The 17,498-nt window shown below is 45.7% G+C and overlaps 1 protein-coding gene across 2 annotated transcripts in view; it reads left to right on the forward strand.

The window, feature by feature from the left end:
* Positions 1 to 17,498, forward strand: part of LOC119160966 (nose resistant to fluoxetine protein 6) — a 91,871-nt gene that overhangs the window by 59,854 nt on the left and 14,519 nt on the right. For both annotated transcript variants that reach the window (XM_075880250.1, XM_037413257.2), the window contains 8 exons: positions 220 to 328; positions 2,192 to 2,288; positions 3,311 to 3,474; positions 7,822 to 7,998; positions 8,447 to 8,540; positions 9,357 to 9,449; positions 13,502 to 13,670; positions 17,281 to 17,360. In XM_075880250.1, coding sequence (XP_075736365.1) covers positions 220 to 328; positions 2,192 to 2,288; positions 3,311 to 3,474; positions 7,822 to 7,998; positions 8,447 to 8,540; positions 9,357 to 9,449; positions 13,502 to 13,670; positions 17,281 to 17,360 — 983 coding nt within the window. The remainder of the gene's footprint in view (positions 1 to 219; positions 329 to 2,191; positions 2,289 to 3,310; positions 3,475 to 7,821; positions 7,999 to 8,446; positions 8,541 to 9,356; positions 9,450 to 13,501; positions 13,671 to 17,280; positions 17,361 to 17,498) is intronic.

The raw sequence follows: 17,498 nt of genomic DNA on the forward strand, positions 1-17,498 counted from the left end.
TAAGGCTACTAATGAATATAATACTTAAATAGGATGAGCACAGAAAAAAACATTACCAACTACAAAAAACAAAAAGAACAGAAACCGAGAGGCTGGCCTAAAATCTTTAAAACATACATGCAGGCGCAGATTTCAGATATCGGTGCATGAATTTCTCTGGCATGCTTTTTTTTTTGACGCACTTGTAAATAAGGCTGCGATATTTGCTTTCTCACGCAGGGGTTTCCTGAGTACTTGTGGAAGGAGCTGCACGGTAGTAGCATGCGGTTCGGCCTGTGTGTGCCGTCCAGTTGCGGCGAAAAGGAAATCACCGAGCTGGCAGCCGAGTGTAAGTGCCTCACTTTGGATTATGTATAATAACACGATAGCGGTGCATGTTTTGGACGGAAAGCCTTGCGTCCGAATCAGCCGTGTTATGACTGAGGCCACCGATGAAGGGTTTGAGGTTAACATATAAATAAAAACTCAAGGCAGCTTCGCACTTGTGCTGCCAAGCCCGAAAGAACAATGGAGCTGGATGGTCTGTACCTCTCTCTTTATTTCTCTCTGTTTTTATGTTTGTTTGTTTCATTCTTTCTGGCTTTTTTTTCTTTCCCGATATTTTTACTCTATTGAAAATTGTGAAAGTGTAAGATGACTGCAGCAGTGGGACGCATTCACAAGCAGTGAAATCAACCACGAACGTGCATTATTCCTGATCGAGTCAGGGCGGTTTGATCGCAAATATTTAAATCAGAAAACATAATTTCTTTTAACCAATTTATAGCCCATAAAACTAATAAAAGATCCTTTCTATATAATTATTCGTTTCATGGCCAATCCCCCAGAGGAGTGGGTGGGAGCCATTAAAGACCATCATCATCACCATCATCATGATGGCAATGTAGATCAGGTAAGACGGGCGTAATGGCACGCTCATTGTCACTGTAACTTCGAAAGATCTCCGACGAGCTGGGCGTACAAGCTGCCACTACTCGCTAAATTATTACTCAGGGTTTCACCCGCAGTAGTTGCACAAGAATGGCACCAGTAGCGTTAGGGCCTGAATTTTCCGCGTACGGCCAAGTTGTCAAGCCGATACTGCACAAAAGTGATTAAGACTGTCTAATTCAAGGACACCAGGACGAAGTGTTTCAGCGTTATAAGCACTCTCCTCAGTGAGTTATTGCAACAGGTGGAGGCAGCCAACCAGGAAATCACCAAACATGTCGCGCAGCGTTTCATTATCTCATTTCCCTTCAGAGGCGCATCTAGAGTTGTTGCAGCACAAGCCAATGCCACTGGAACTCTGCAAAGTGGTCGGTTTTGTTCATCATCTCGGCGTTCATGGCCCTACGGATTGTCAGCCATGCTTGAGCGATGAATTTTACTGATCTTCTGACCTTGAAGTTTCTTATTCCTGCAAAGTGACGAGCGATATTAAAGAGGGACGTTTTAGAAGGCGTGGGGGCCACCAAGATGATTGTAGCAACGAAGAGGCGCTTTTTTCAGATGTTGATGAAAGAGCACGTCAGACTGCCGAATGATCACTTTGAAAGGGGAACTTTGTATTTACCATACTTGGAACATAAAGGAAGAGTGACACCGGTACTACCAATATTCAGAGCTGAACTTGGCACACCGTAGTTAATATGGCTGTTTTATGGCTGAAACATAGGCGGACTACACTCTTGGAACTTCGCATAGATGTGGGAACGATAGCTTCGCTGCAGACTTGAATATGATATCCAAGCCTTCTGTTAACCTCTCTTAGGTCGTTTTAGAGAATGTTTGTCATTTTCGTGTGATTTTTTTCACGTTTATTTTTCATTACGTTGACTTCTTTCTTTTCATTTGTGTTTACTTTTCACATTTATTATGTACGGTACCGTGTAGCATTTTATTTTGCATTGTAATGCTTTGTATGTTCTATTTTCTACTTTGTTGTATTTCTATTGTTTCATTTCATATTCGAACTGTTCTTGTCGGCTAGCCTGCGGCTAATCTGCCGCTAATTTCAAAGTTTAATCTTCTTGTGTTTTATACTAGAGAGTCCCGGTTCCAGTATTTAAGCCCGGGAACTCTCATAGTATACAAGTATTACGTAACTGATGTATATGTAAAGAATAAACTGCAGCTTGAAAACTTCTTCTATTGTTAATAAAAAAAACAGCTGTTTATTTCGTTTCTTTTTGTTTTTTTATGTTTGCAGTTGTGCAGGCGTTCGACCGGGGTGTCAACGCGACCTCCACAGCCTGCTCACCAAGCCGCGAGCCCTTCGTTTCCAACGTACCAGCGATTTCAGTCACGTAAGGAAGCTGGTCTGGAATTGTACTTATCCGATAATGTCATTTTATCGTTACAACTTTGTATTGTCTCACGGCCTCGCGGACGTGTTCATGAAGCCTTTGTGGTCCATGCAGCGATTTCTCTTCATGTTGTTGCGTGTAAACCGCGAGCGTTTTTCGCAAAGATTCACTGCTTGTTGAGGGTTGCCTTTGTTTTTCTTTCAGTGGCTGCCATGCTCCTCTTTTTTTTTGGAATCGTCAAGAAGTTGCGCATCCCATTGTTTTCAATTAGGTGACTCATTTAATGATCTGAAAGCAAAAAAAAAACCAACTGGTTTTAGATGTTTTTTCAGGACACTTTATAGCGCTTTATATTTTTTTGTCCTTTTTCGTGCCTTTGCTCACTGTCATATGGTGGCAGCGTCCACCTTCACAGAACAGTCGTAATACTGAAGTACCGCTCAGCAACGCAAGCAAGTGCCCACCAAGTTTATGGAAACTAACATGTACAAATGACCATTTACCCTTTTTATTGCTTACCAGTCTCTACATTTCTGCGTCAAAGCGGTATAGCTTGAACTCGATCGGCGTAGGCGTCTGTTGTTCTCTCAAAATTCTATCAAAAGCACTCATCATCAGCATCAGTATTGCTGTACCAACTCCCTGTCGTCACGGCGCGTCGGGGTGGCCTCCCCCCGACGTGGTGTGCCCGGAGGCCGCTTTGCAGGTGCTGTGTCCGTTGTCACGTGATTAATCATGCAGGGTGGTGGCGAGTCTAGGGCTGGGTATAGCGTACGCACCGCGACGTCACTACGCGTGCATAAGTATGTCGACAGCTCCTACGGCTGCTTACAAACATTAAATGGGCCTATGTCATCATTTTCGCACATGAAACCTCATAATCGTGCGCGTGCATTGTATGTTTAACGTACCAGTCATAGGTGCTGCAAAACTGTTACGCCGTGGTGGCAGTGAAGTCATGGGTCATTTAAATACACGTATTTTTCTCACCATTTCTGTGCGCACGATCATCCGTGATGCAGGTGCGTCCTGATGCTATTTGTCGTCATGGCTTTCATGGGCACAACGTACGATGTTGCACGGAACCTTGGATCGTCCCACAAGAAGCCTTCGTCATCTCGAAGCGTTGACACTACCATGGCCTCCAACGAAGGCCTCGTCAATGGAGGACCCATAGTTGATCGTGGTAGGAAATGTTTCACCAATGAGCATCGACGCTATAGTCGAGTGCACTGATCATGTCGCGTGAGTCGCATCGGGTGAATATCGCAGAAGCGCGAGTGACGCAGCTTAGTGTGTTGCTTGTAAGATTGATTGCTAGCCTTTGTAAAGAATAATTGATTGATATGTGGGGTTTAACGTCCCAAAACCACCACATGATTATGAGAGACGCCGTAGTGGAGGGCTCCGGAAATTTGGATCACCTGGGGTTCTTTAACGTGCACCCAAATCTGAGCACACGGGCCTACAACATTTCCGCCTCCATCGGAAATGCAGCCGCCGCAGCCGGGATTCAATCCCGCGACCTGCGGGTCAGCAGCCGAGTACCTTAGCCACTAGACCACAGCGGCGGGGCTCTTTGTAAAGAAGCAGCGCTTGCTTTTATTAGGACAGGATTACTAAAACTCAAGTTTCTTCTGGATTTTTTTTTACCGGAAAAACCTTGTTTTGTTGACCGCTAAATGGATCGCTTTTCTTCAGAATTGATTGGGTCTTGTGAGGGAACAAGGAATAAAAGGAAAGAGTTCTATTTCTGTGGTAAATTGCTCCAGTGCCTGTATTCTCAATAACTGGAAGTTTTCTGACAAACTTGTGCACAGTACTACGTTCAATGTGTTGCCCTTCAGGTGATCCTTTTGCATAATGGTAGTACGCTAACGATAGAGTTTTGTGTGGATGGCATTTTCCGCACAAATGTTTTTCCAGCAATAAACTTCTATTGGTTAGTCTGTGCCTGTCTGTGCTTTCTTTTGTAGGCCCGAGTACTCAGATTTGGGTGCACGTTAAAGAACCCCAGGTGGTCAAAATTTCCGGAGCCCTCCACTACGGCGTCTCTCATAATCATATGGTGGTTTTGGGACGTTAAACTCCACAAATCAATCGATCAATCAATCATTCAATCAATCAATCAATCAATCAATCATTCAATCAATCAATCAATCTGTGCTTTATTTCGTTCTGAATTGCTCATGTCTTTTTGCACTAAATGCCATTCACAACGGAATGCCATTTCGCCTGCACTCGGTTCTACCAAGATATAGTGTTTACCTACGAGCTGAAGTTGTAAGAAACAGTTTCGCTGAAAAGCTTGCACAATTGCGGATGTTTCGAAGGTGTGTGACTCAACTTGTCTCAAAGTCCGATTGCCTTCGCGGCTTAAACGTAAACGTACCGTAAACTATTGTAGTGGTCGCACTTTTGTTCCCACAGTTTCGAAAAAGCGCGTCCCATCATAGAACGAGACCATTCGCTTCGACATTTTTCGTGCATATGGGGGCAGAATCCACCGTGATCCTCCATACCAAAGCATCACCACAAAAGGGAATGTAATCTTTTCGATGATACCTTCATTGATTCAGTTACGCACGTCACGCTCTTCGTTATCGTTCTCAGTGCCACTGTCTTTGACAGAGTTTGAGGGCGTACTTGTGTTTTATGTAATCTTCGGTGCCATCGATGGCAATGAACATTTCCGGTACGGATAGAAGACCTAGCTTGCAATTCTTTTCTATACATAACTTGCACGTGACGTCAGTTCCTGTCTTCCGGTTTTGTTATCGCAATGGCCGAGCACACACGTCTCTGTCGCCCCGCCGTGTTTACGTTCAGGCGGCGGGTCGTTTGGCATAGTTGGTGTGTTTGCATCGTTTGTCTTGCCCGTATGGCTACGCAAAATCATGCAGCACATTGTCCTGCTTACATTAACGAACTTGTCAGGCCAACGCAGGACAGATACAGGGAAAATATAGCCCTGTGCGATGGCATGAATCCGTACGAGCTGTGGGTTTGTGCTCAAGCCGCCTTGGATAGAAGCCTGCTTTCGACGGTCACCCACGTCGACATTATAAAATACTTAGCACTTTCGACAAATTATGTTTCGCTTGACCAGATTAAAGCGTACAATTCGCTAGACTCTCACAATTATTTCCCTATGGGTCCGGTACATCACAGTCAAGATGTTGCCTTCTCATGGTGTTGTCGTACTTAGTCAGGTGAGTTTTAGTCAGTTTAGCCTCGGGGTAGCAGTGCTGGTTGGGGAACACGAATATTCCACGTAGCCTGCGCCAATAGCGTCGCAAGCACTGGGTCAAGCAGCTTCGCATGAGTCGCCTACAGCGGCGCTTGTCATCGCCCGCATTTTACGGCGCTCAAACGGTGCAGATTCTGACGCCGGCTGTTCCGGACAACCATGGCCCAAACACATGTTCGGCACCCAGTCAGGGTTCGTGTCATCGAAGAGGTTGGCGGGCCTTCCTGAAAAGCAAAGCGCGTTTGCTGTGTTCAATGCGATGCATCACCCTTCGACAGAAATTCCCTTCGCGCTTTACGAACCGATCCGCGGTGATTCACTGAGCGAAAATATGAAGGGATCCGGAGCATAACTTGCATGTTAAGAAGGGACGCCCACACACACGAACGTTGTTCAGTGTCTAGAGGTTCTTCCAATTGATGCTTGCAAGCGATGTCCTCCTTCACCTCTCGAACAGCTCTTCTGTGCGGTCGCACTGGTGTTTGACTACCTTGGGCAAGCAAAAAAATCCCACGTCCTGTTCATCCCGGTACGATTTGCAGTTGCTTTGCACGCGGCAGCCAAATACCGCATGAATCGCCGTTGAGACGTACCGCGTTCACGAAAGATGCGAGTGCAGCACAGCTTAATTTGGTGTCGTCTGCTGCCATGTGCTCGACCATGGCGGCGCATGCCGAGATTGTATCCCAGAATTTCGTGGTGTGACGTAGGTGCAAGTTATGTATTGCTTCTCCACGACTCCTTATTCCTTGAAAGCTTTTACCACCAGAATTTTTTCGGTAGCCGGCTCGAAGACTCGGCGCATGCATGCCTGCTTGTATACAATAATCTCGATAATATTTATTTAGGAATATTATTTGGTTAATTGTGCCGTCAAGCTGCCAGTGCAGGCAAGGCGATCACCACATTCACCCTTTGCAGCATTTTCTTCGCTTTCATTGAACGAATAAACGAAAAGAACGGGACCAAATGTCACCTTTCCAGCCGTTCACAATGCAGACATTGAACGAGGTAACGAAGTAAGAAAAGCTGTACCGCTTTAAGGTCGGTTACTACTTTAAGCCGGAAACATTTGCCGGCGTCACTCGGCATCGAGCTGCCGGTGAAGGTTGCCGAAACGTCCACTTCTGGACGATTTCGATATATGCTGCGTCAGCATCGACGCCGGAAGCGAGTCGATGGATGGAGAACCAATCAGTGCACGGCTGCCAGTGACTTCCACCACGTAACAACCTCGTCGCTGCTGCCAAAACGGCTGCCGCTCGCCTCAGATCTATTAAGTCGTCGCCGCGCATTGCGTGACCCGAAAATTCTCAACTGATGCTTGTATTTGACTTAGCTTGTTTCCCAGAAGCTTTGACAGGAAGCGCTCGGGATTTTTGAACCGTTTTCGAGCGCCACACTCAAGTCCATCGGTAGGGTTAGTAGGTCTGAGTGTATTGAGTGAATACATGGCCACAGAGATGTACAACTACTTTCAAGCTCAGAGGCCGGATGTTGCGAGTTTCTGGTTCTTCTTATTCTCAACAGCTGGAATTAAAGTAAAATAAAAAACTTTTTCGGTGGTACTGTGATTAGCTTTTTTTTTTTACCTCAGAACTGCAAATAAGAATGGAAACTGATTTTCAGGAATATTTCTTGCTGCATCATTGACGGATACTGCACACTGCTTTGTGAGGTCTAGTGTTCATCATCTTTGACACATTGTGCAACGCTGAGCTGATGCTGGCCTTGGCACTCCTCACTGGGTTTGCCATCCTCTCTGGCGGCGTTGACGCTGTGAAGCTGAAGGAAGGAACGCCAGGAAAATGCTGGGAAAAACGCTGCACATGTTTCGGGCTTAAGAATAACTGTCAGCTACCCCCGCAGTCATCGCTGTCCCACACAGAAAATGTTTGCATTGGTGCACTGTCAAATCGTATTTTTTTATTTTCGTCGTGTCAGACTCCTACATGCATTACGGAAATATAGTTTTCCCATACAGGCACATGTACCTGTCAATTTGGTTTTAGTCGAAAACTATACTTTCTGGCGAATTCCAGCAATGATTGCGATATTAGTGATTAGGGAAACGTGACATTTGGTGTCGTAATCACAAACATTTAATTATTATTACGCATAGTATTTACATTAGCAGCAAAAACGTTTGTATGGTTACAATGGAAAGCTCCATGCAGGACTTGAATGGCAGGTGCGCTGTAGTTTTAGGGGCTGAGCTTGTACTTAGGCGTGAAGAACACTCTTTGTTAGCCCACTGACGCGTCTCGCCTTTCTCGCCTGCAGGGAGCCCCTTCTCGCGCGCACTGCTCGCGTTCTCCATCCCAGCGAACGCGGCCAAGATCTTCAACACGAGCGGCCAGAAGGAGTATATTCAAGTCATTCACGGACTACGGTTCTTCAGCATGACCTGGATCATCCTTGGCCACACGTTTTCTTTCTCCACGCAGTGGATAACCTACAGTAAGTGTTGCTCCTCCTTCATTCAAACATCAACCCAGGGCTATCTCTGGTTTACGAAGGCCCGCTAATAGCTTAGCACGTCAGGCGTCAAACTGCCCAGCTTGATGCTAAGGGTTCTATACACCATCACAGCGATTAAGTTTCAAGGGGAGTGAATGTAAAGACACACTTATAATAGATGTACTACATACCTACATACTAGAGAATTCCAGGCGCTCAAAATTAAAGTATAACTTCACAAATACCTCATGCCTCGCAAAATCAAGTTTTTTGGCGTGTCAACAGTTTCGTTAAAATGATTATCTGAAGTTTTGTAATGACTTAATGCCAGCTCAACATTTACTAGCTTTACTGCAAGCTCGACATGCATAAATGGCACGTTCAGCCCAAGCGGCGCCGCCACATTTGACACGGGGTTTCGTCCGTGGTTGCTCTTTTGACTCTTCAGGAAATATGGACGACCTGCTTGTAATTCATAAGGACATCATAACCCAAGGACTAGCCAATGGTACGGTGACTGTGGACACGTTTTTCTTTGTAAGGTAAGTCAGTGGGAGGGATACAAATAATATTTTTTGTATATAATATTTCGAGAAATGTGCACCATATGAGCCCCACAAAAAGAAATGACTTGCTTTTTTTGAGCACAGCATGCATGACATCATGTATTAACACCTCAAGGTTTAATCTATATATTTCCCTGTGAACTAGATTACACGCAAGGTTTCTTCTGTTCAAGGCTTTTTGTTCCCACGATCGCTTGACGCTGAAAAGCATAAAATCAGTGCCTCGTTGTGTACGGCTGCAAGCTCTCTTGTAGTTAGCTTTTCCAATAATCGGTCAACAGAAACAGGTGGGCGGAAACACCCGAATGGTTTTCTCAAGCGGCAACGAAAGCACTCCTTGAAAGATTAAATCGAGCGTGGCTAATTCTCTATAGCTCGACGCGGCTTTGGCAAATGATTCAGTGTTTTGAAATGTCGTAAAATGCCGCACTGTTGCGGCTTTTCAGCATAATTTTGTGACGTTTTTTTTTTCAAGGGCTGAATGCACAAGTATTATCTTATGCGAGTAAATTAGTGATTTCTTCATACCACAGCAATGATGCTGTTACCATAGCTGTCATAAAATGTGCACCTGATAGTGCTGTTTTTTGTTACTCCTTTTTGTTGTTTTTTAGGAGAGGGCAGAGAGGCAACAGGCTCGTCATCGCGAATAAAAAAGTATTTGCGAATCGCGCGCTCTCTGATGGCTATTTAGTTTAGGCGTTATAACCAAAAAATACGAATGTTAAATACGCGTATAGATGTTTTGACATTAATTTAAAAAAAGAAACTATGTTATTATGACATTTACAGCGGCCTTTTGGTTGTCTATGTGACAATGAAGCAGTTGGCAGCAAATGGCGGAAATGCAAGCTGGCTACAATTCTACATCCACAGGTATTGGAGGTAAGTCAAACGACGACACGCTCGTCAATTTACTGTCATTTTTTATTGATCGTTGAAACTATTAGTAAAGGAAGCGGGGGGGGGGGTGCAGGTGTATATCTGTCGTAATCCATGAAATGGGCAAAGAAATGCAGGCGCAAAGCTTTATTATACATCTTTCATCTCACCTCTTCTACCGAGGCGACCCAGCAGATTTTATGAAGACCACATATTATCATTTTGCATGTTTCTAAATATTAGCGCTAACAGGATGGAACAGAAAAAGGGAAGTACACAGTACGAGTGCTGGCTATCAACTGAAGTTTATTGAAACAAAAAACGAGAACAATGAAAACCAACTACACACGCGCGGAGTGACTTTTAGCTGTTTCCTTAAAACGCTGTGTCATTTTGGTGTACACAAAGACATGACACCATATTTTTTGAACGTATTAGCTGGCTCTGCCGTTTCAACCGGGGGAGATTTAGACTTCTTAATAAGTCTCTCAGACGCCGACGCAAGTACATGCATAGGTTGCCCAGCGGTTTTTAGGCTAACGACCCGATGCTGAAAGCTCTAATGACATTTATGTGCGTAGGACTTCTTGAAGACGGACTCTAAGGAGTTCATACCAATGTCATTCTTAATAATATTTAACCAGAAGAGTAGCTAAGCAGTGATTTTGTCAAACGGGGGGCGACGCACCAGGAGACGTGTTCACGTTGCAGAAACTTACACCGGCTCAAAAACTGCACGTAAATGTTTTTTGGTAATTCACAGGTGCAATTCAGCGCAAACATTTTAAGAAACTAAGGTGGGGAAAACACATTATTCTCTTTTACCACATCAATCTTTAAAATAACAATGCCTTCAAAAGGGACACAATCGTTTAAAAAAAGAATAAGAAAGTCGTCAGCGTAACGAAAGATTTTTACGACCAGACCACGTACTTCAAAATATACAAGCTTAGCCGATCATTATCACTCAGAAAAATTTCACTCAAAACGGGTGCCGCCTGAGGGCCCACAAAGACACTGTACTCCTGTATAAAGAAGCTGCTTACCCATTTTACAGGGGTACCATGACGTAAACGCTCAATAGCTCTAGAAAACTCTTAGCAGAAACCTGGCTGCTGGTAACCAATGCAAGTTCAGGCATGGTCAACTGGTCATGGTCATGTGGGAGAGAATAAAACAAATCTACTGCATCCAGAATAAAATTTTCCCATGGTCCGAGATTATCAATAAATAAGAGATGAACAACACCACATGAATATTGTGACTGTTATGCTCCATCCTGCTCATACTGATTTACAAACACTTATCGTTCGAATTTCAACGTTTTCTTGCATGTAACCTAATTGATTTTACATCACTTGGTCGTATTAAATATTACAGGCTTCTGTGCTTATCGTTAAAAATTAAAGAAAAAGTGGAATCAGCATGTGACCAGGGACGTAGTGTATAAAGAATCTTGACGGACACAGAGCGAGCGATGGAAAAAGAACAAGGAGCTTTGTCGTTCACATTCGTTCATGTATAAACAAAAAATAAGGGCTGACTTGAGAGTTTCCTAAAAATACTACGTATAGTGAATTTCGCAGGCAGCTGAATAGAGAGATAAAGGGCATTCGTAATTGCATTAATTTAGTTGAGGATCAAGTACCTCGACAAAAAAAGTCAGTCAGGTGAAGCAATAAATGCGCCAGCAACAACTTGGAATGTAACACTGAGAACGAAAATCAGATAGGAACGTGAAGCACGTGACTCACGCACAAATGACGCATGAAAACAGCACACACATACGAGAGCCAACTATACTAAAAACGTGTACAGCTCGACGCTTAATGTGCTGTTTAAACAAAAACGACACAGGAAACATGATCACAGGTACAGATATGAGTGCTAACAAGTGCCCCAGTTGTTACTTCGCTGAGTTTGAAAAGCGCGTTCTTTGCGAAAAGGGGCCTGCCCAAGGAGCGAAGTGATCTTTTTTTTTTTTTTGGCGCCCGGCAACTAAACGCAATCGTTCCGGTCAAAGTCGAAGGCGAACGATTCTCCCCCACCACAGGATAAGCGCACGGATAAGGCCCCCTTCTCTCCGAGGGGCGAAGCACGCGTGGGAGATGAGCGCGCATCGGCGCATCGGCGCATCGCGACGAGCTGGGCGTAGGCCATTACTCCGAGCGGGCCCATCGCGCCATCTCACTGGTAATGCTGAAACACGCTATTTCTCCCGTGGTATATATAAATAGCTTGCCGTTTCACCGTTGAAGGAGTTGCTCCTTTGTAGCTCAGTGGCTAACACCGCGCGCTCACGAACGAAAGGTCGAACGTTCGATTCCGCGCGCCGGAGTCTTTTTCTGGATTATTTTTTAGATGCGAACCAGCTCTTGGACTAGCCTGTGTGACGCGGTCCCTCCACCCGCACCGCTTCCCTCGCCACAGGTGTTGGAGCGTTGCCAAGTAGGCCACACCCTCTTAGCAGTGCACGGTGACGTCTCTCAATTTCGCCGGCCACGCGCTCGCCGCATCTCAGCTCCCTCTCGTCTCACCTTCTCCACCGCTCGCAACGCTCGAGCCCACTCCTCACGTGCGCATCATCTCACGCGCGCCACCTCCCTCCGTCTGTCCGCGAGAAGAAGCCGCGAGCCCGTGGGTGCGTGCGCTGCGCGAGCCTCGAGAATCCCACGGTGCTGACAATATGGACAGAGCGCCACTGCTTGCCGCACGATCGCACCGACGGGTGTGATGCCATCGTGACAGGCTTCCCGCTAGTGTGCGCGTACCTTTCCCGGCTGCCGCCAGCGTTGCGAGAGTTAGTGAAGCCAGTCACGTTTGCGAATGGCGATGTCAACACCGATGAGGCGCGAGCCAGGGAATCTGGACGCAAGCGTCGGCAGTGGAAGACCGGTGACACCGACGAGGTGCGAGTCAAAAACACCGATCGCGTTCGAGAATACAAATGGCGCGCGAGTAACACCGACGAGACGTGAGCCAAGGAAGCCGAGCGCGAGCCTCTTCATCGCGTCCCGCCTCCCAAGTCTTTGCGTTTGAAACAAACGTTTACTCGAATAAACGCTACACCGAGTGTCGCTTCAAACTGTTCTTCCAGCACCCGCGTCGACGCCTGTTTCAACCGGGTCAATGCCATGCTCACTACTGCTGCTTCGCATCCCATCAGGGTTTGCTTCGGGGACATGGTCCATAGTCCTTTGGACTTCACCTCCTGTTTGATGTCACACAGCAGACTACACGCAACAACACGTGTCTAGATATTGTGTTTGGTTAGAGTGTTGCGTCCCGAGTGCACTGCGTGCCATTGCCAACATACTTCAGTGACCACAAGGTGGTTGTCACTGTCATCGACTGAACTGTGTTTCATTTATATTCACCAGTGTTTCTATCAAACTTCTATCAAAGATATTATTTGGTGCCTTTGTTTTGTACACGCCATGAAAACGTCATTTATTTTGCCATGTAGGTCTTGCATTACTATAATTCCGAGCACACCCGAAAGAAGGCCTCAGCACATATAGATGTGCTCTACACATAGCAAATTGCCACCAGTGGCGACAAACACCTGAGTACGAGCATGCACTGCCCGCGGAAGGCGTTCCTCATCAACACCGTCACTGCGCATGAGCCTTGTTGTGGTCATCTACAGTGGCTGCACCACAGGAAGCTTGGTTACTTAGCAAGCACATGTTTATTACAATTATTATTGCTCCTAAGAATGCTAGCCTTGCTTCGCAAAACATTATAATACGTTACTATCGCATTCACTGCTTCGCCCTTTTGGTGAAACTGACTTTTTCTGAATTATTTTTTGCTTGCGTTTTCATAAATATACATACGTAAACTAATATGATGGCTGACGTTGACGCCGACGCCGTCGGTAAAATCCTGCAAGAGTGTACATAGAATTTCTATCACTATAAAACTCTTGCAGTGCACTAAGTCTGCTGCATACACCACGCGTCACACTATTATTTCTGCTGCTCAGCACACGGGAAAGTGATCTGGTCTGTGCACGACACGGGCGCTACAATGTACGAGAGTTGCATTTGCAGGATGACTCCGCTTATGATGGCGGTGATTGCGTTCTGCGCCGTGCTGTTGCCATACTGCGGTGATGGACCACGCTGGAAAGAGTCCATCGCCACCTACGACCTTACCTGCAAGGCCAACTGGTGGGTCAACGCGATGTACCTGCAAAACTTCATCCACCGGACAGACATGGTACGCGGCACAAAAAACTAGCTCTAGATCCACTGTGAGAACTTTGTGTGACTTAGATGTGATGGATTAAGGAACTTATGGCAGTAGGCTAAGTGATTTGTGTTGGTAAAGACAGTGCTGTACATTCTTTGTACAATGACTGACTTCACTGCGAATGCCTCTCAAACTTTTTTGCCTAACCGTCGCCGTCACTAGGGCTTCGCCAATAACGCAAAGTAAAATGGTATTTTTACGAAGCCCTCTCTACCAGTGTTTCGTTCAATAAACTTTTCAACCTTGCTGCCTCGTGAGCTGACCCTCATAGATAGCCGAGTAATGAACACATTACGTTAACAATCTGATCACGTATTTTCCTTTACAATTCGAGCTATTAGAAAACAAAGAACGCCCGTGTACTAAACGTCTTGGCAATGAATGCGAAGAATAAATGAATAAATTGACAAGTAGCTAAATGAATACATAAACAGTACAAAGGAAATAACTTCACAATATCCTTATAGATGATGTTTGGAATAAAAAAACTGCAACAAGTGATTGTGTATATTGCCGCGCCCCTTCCTCAAGTCTTCTTATCACCCGGTTACGCTGTACGCGATTCTCAGCCCAAACCGAGCCTACTGTGTTCGAGAAGCTTCAGGGCTGCAGTAGATCTTTTTGTTGAAATTACGCCCACGTCGTGAGCATTTCAGATTATCCTGGAATCTACGTTGCCGCTAGCGATAATGCTAGAATGTTCCATGACGAGTGTATAAATGCCGACAAGCTTCGTCGCTTGTCAGTTGATCGATGACCGACGCTCAGTTTGCCGATATCAGTGCCATGTGTCTTGCCGTAATCTCAATTTCCTTTTTCGTGGCCACAAGTTCGGCTGAATAAACAGTTTTATCTTCGACCCACTGTCTGCTCCCTTTGTCGTTCTCACATCCCCGTGACATCTTGTGGAGGTTCTTCCTGATCCATGTACAACACGCCCCCTTCCAGCCATGAACTAAGTCCACGTCGTAGAGAAGACACCGACGCCAACCACGACCAGCGAGTCAGCCGTAGGCAACAAGATCTACCACCAGAGTATGGGTCCTTATCCAACAAGACTCGCACGTACAGCATGATGAACACTGCTGCAACGATTACTGCCACTGCGCCACTGCTTGCAGCTATTGTGATTCACCCACACCGAGAGCCACGAGCTTCCATGGAGCACCTAGTGAATACCCGGAAACCTGGCTTAAGACATACGACCGAGTCGCCTCCTTGAACACCTGGGACAACTAAGAATAACTACGCCGCGTATGCTTCTACCTAGAAGACGCCGCAGAGACGTGGTTCGAGAACCGCGAGTCCACGCTGCGAAGCTGGGATGTTTTTTGGACGACGTTTCTCCACACATTCACGAGCGTCGTCCGCAAGGAACGGGCTGCGAATATCTTGGAGACGCGTGTACAACTCCCCAACGAGAACGTCAGAATCTTCGTCGAGGAGATGACCTGGTTGTTCCACCACGCTGACTCCGCCATGACCGAGGACAAGAAGGTCGGATTTGTTATGTAAGGTGTTAAAGCAGAGTTGTTTGCGGGGCTTGTGTGCAATCTACAGAAGACGGCCGAAGAATTCCTCACCGATGCTACAACAATCAAGAAGGCACTGGCAATGCGCACAAGGAAGTATTACCGCCACTCTTGTACACTACTCCGAGGCTCATCCCCTCAGCAACGGCGACTTGCACGAGATAATCCGAGCGATTGTGCGGGAAGAGCTGCGCAAGCTATTACCTTCGCCGCAGCCTCAAGTTATTTCAATCGCCGAAATTTTGCGTGAAGAAGTTCGGTGATCGCTTGGAATGTCCGAAGCTCCGCAGCTCCAGCCGCAAGCGATGAGCTACGCTGCTGCAACCTGACGCTAGGCTCGACGCTCGGACGATGCCTTTTTCAGAGGGGGTCAATGCCATGCCCGTGCCTCAAAATTTTCTTATCACACCGCTACGCTGCACGTGATTCTCAGCCTAAACCGCACCTACAGTGTTCGAGAAGCTTCAGGGCTGCCGTATAGATCATTTTGTTGAGATTAAGCCTACGTCATGAGCATTTCAGACTATTCTGGAATCTACGTTGCCGCTGGTGACAACGCTGGAGTGTTCGTTGACGAGTGTATAAATGCCGACACGCTTCGTCGCTTGTCAGTTGATCGAGGACCCACGCTGACTTCGCCGATATCAGTGCCAGTGTCTCGCTGTAATCTTACTTTACTTTTTTGTGGCCACAAGTTCAGCTGAATAAACAGTTCAATCTTCGACGTACTGTCTGCTCTCTTCGTCGTTGTCACGACCCCGTGAGAATATATAGGTATGGCAAAGTTAGAATGCGCCGTTGACTTTGTTAACAAAGAATTTTTCAAGTAACGTAAGCATCAAGGTATGCTTACGTTTGCCGAAGGGTATAGATGTGTGAGGACACCGAGATGGACTAAACAGCAAGCCCACTAACGTTGAGCAAACATGAAGTCAGCTGATATACCCCCTGCGCTTACGTTCTTTCAACATGAAATATGTAGTGCAGTATGACACAAAAATAGCTGTAAATATTTCATAACTTGCTAAGTACAATGTATAAGTCACAGAGAGTTTTTTTAAATTGATCATAGTCGGGTTCACTGCCCCAAACGTTATGCCCCAATACAAGCACGCCGCCTTTGACAGCGGATATTCAATTCTATTTCAAAGTATGAAACCAATCCAAGAATTAGGTTACCAGTCTATTACAGTCTTTGTCCCCCCATCTTCATGGGTATAGGTACTCGCAGGTGCTCGATGTTTTGTGCTTGTCACGTTATAAATATATGTATGCCTGATAACTCTGAATGCTCAATGTTTTTTCAAACGTTAATAGAAGGATTATAAAGCTTTACAGGTGTCTAATTATCCAATGAAAAGCATCACAGCGTGTTCGCACACAGACTCCGCAAAGACAGTGTGGGGGAGCTGTCCACTGAAGCTTCGATGTTTTCGTCGCCTCATACAGGTAGCCTCACAGACTGCAGCAATGTTCTTCCTGCGTCAAACGCTACGATTTCGGCTTAATGGCAATGGAGGTGTACATTCTCCACTGGGACACGCGTGCCCTTAACTGGGTGTTGGCGGTGCGGAGGATTATTTGTTCATGGGACATGCGATTTTGTTTTCGGATGCTTCAATTTCTCGACATTACTAAACGTGAGACGACAGCACACGGCGCTGTTGACTGCCAAATAATACATTAGAACAACAATGTGAACTATAGGTGTCAGAACTTAAGATCTTGTCAAAAAGTGCACCAAAGATTCTTTGTATAATAAAAACGCGTCTTAGCGTTAATCGCAGTAATGAAAACGCGTCGCCACATTAAGTTACCCCTTGACTAACTTTTGCGTGAACTCACAATTTGAGGCCTTTGCAGTCTCAGTTCATGCATAACACTTTCAATTATAATCTCTCTTATGTGTTATCAATGCCCCAAGAAATATGTGTCGTAAATGAAGAAAGTTCAGCAACTTTCTCATTAAAATTTGCTCTTTTCGGCGTTTCTGCCATTGTAGTTTCTTCTAAACACGATTCTTTATTCCGGTTGCTTTCTTTCAGTGCCTCAACCACACCTGGTACTCGGCTGTGGACTTCCAGTTTTACATCATATCACCGTTCATAATCATCGCTCTGTACAGGTAAGACTTGGATTCACCATGTGTTGCGGGAGGTTTCACGCTAAATACCTTCTGGTGAACAAATTTTGTGAGGGCCACATCTCTAGCAGGGCCACTAGTTTGAATGGTAACGCTGCAACCATTTAGCTTGCATGCCAG

This window comes from Rhipicephalus microplus, chromosome X (assembly GCF_043290135.1).
Source record: "Rhipicephalus microplus isolate Deutch F79 chromosome X, USDA_Rmic, whole genome shotgun sequence".
Lineage (NCBI taxonomy): Eukaryota > Metazoa > Arthropoda > Arachnida > Ixodida > Ixodidae > Rhipicephalus > Rhipicephalus microplus.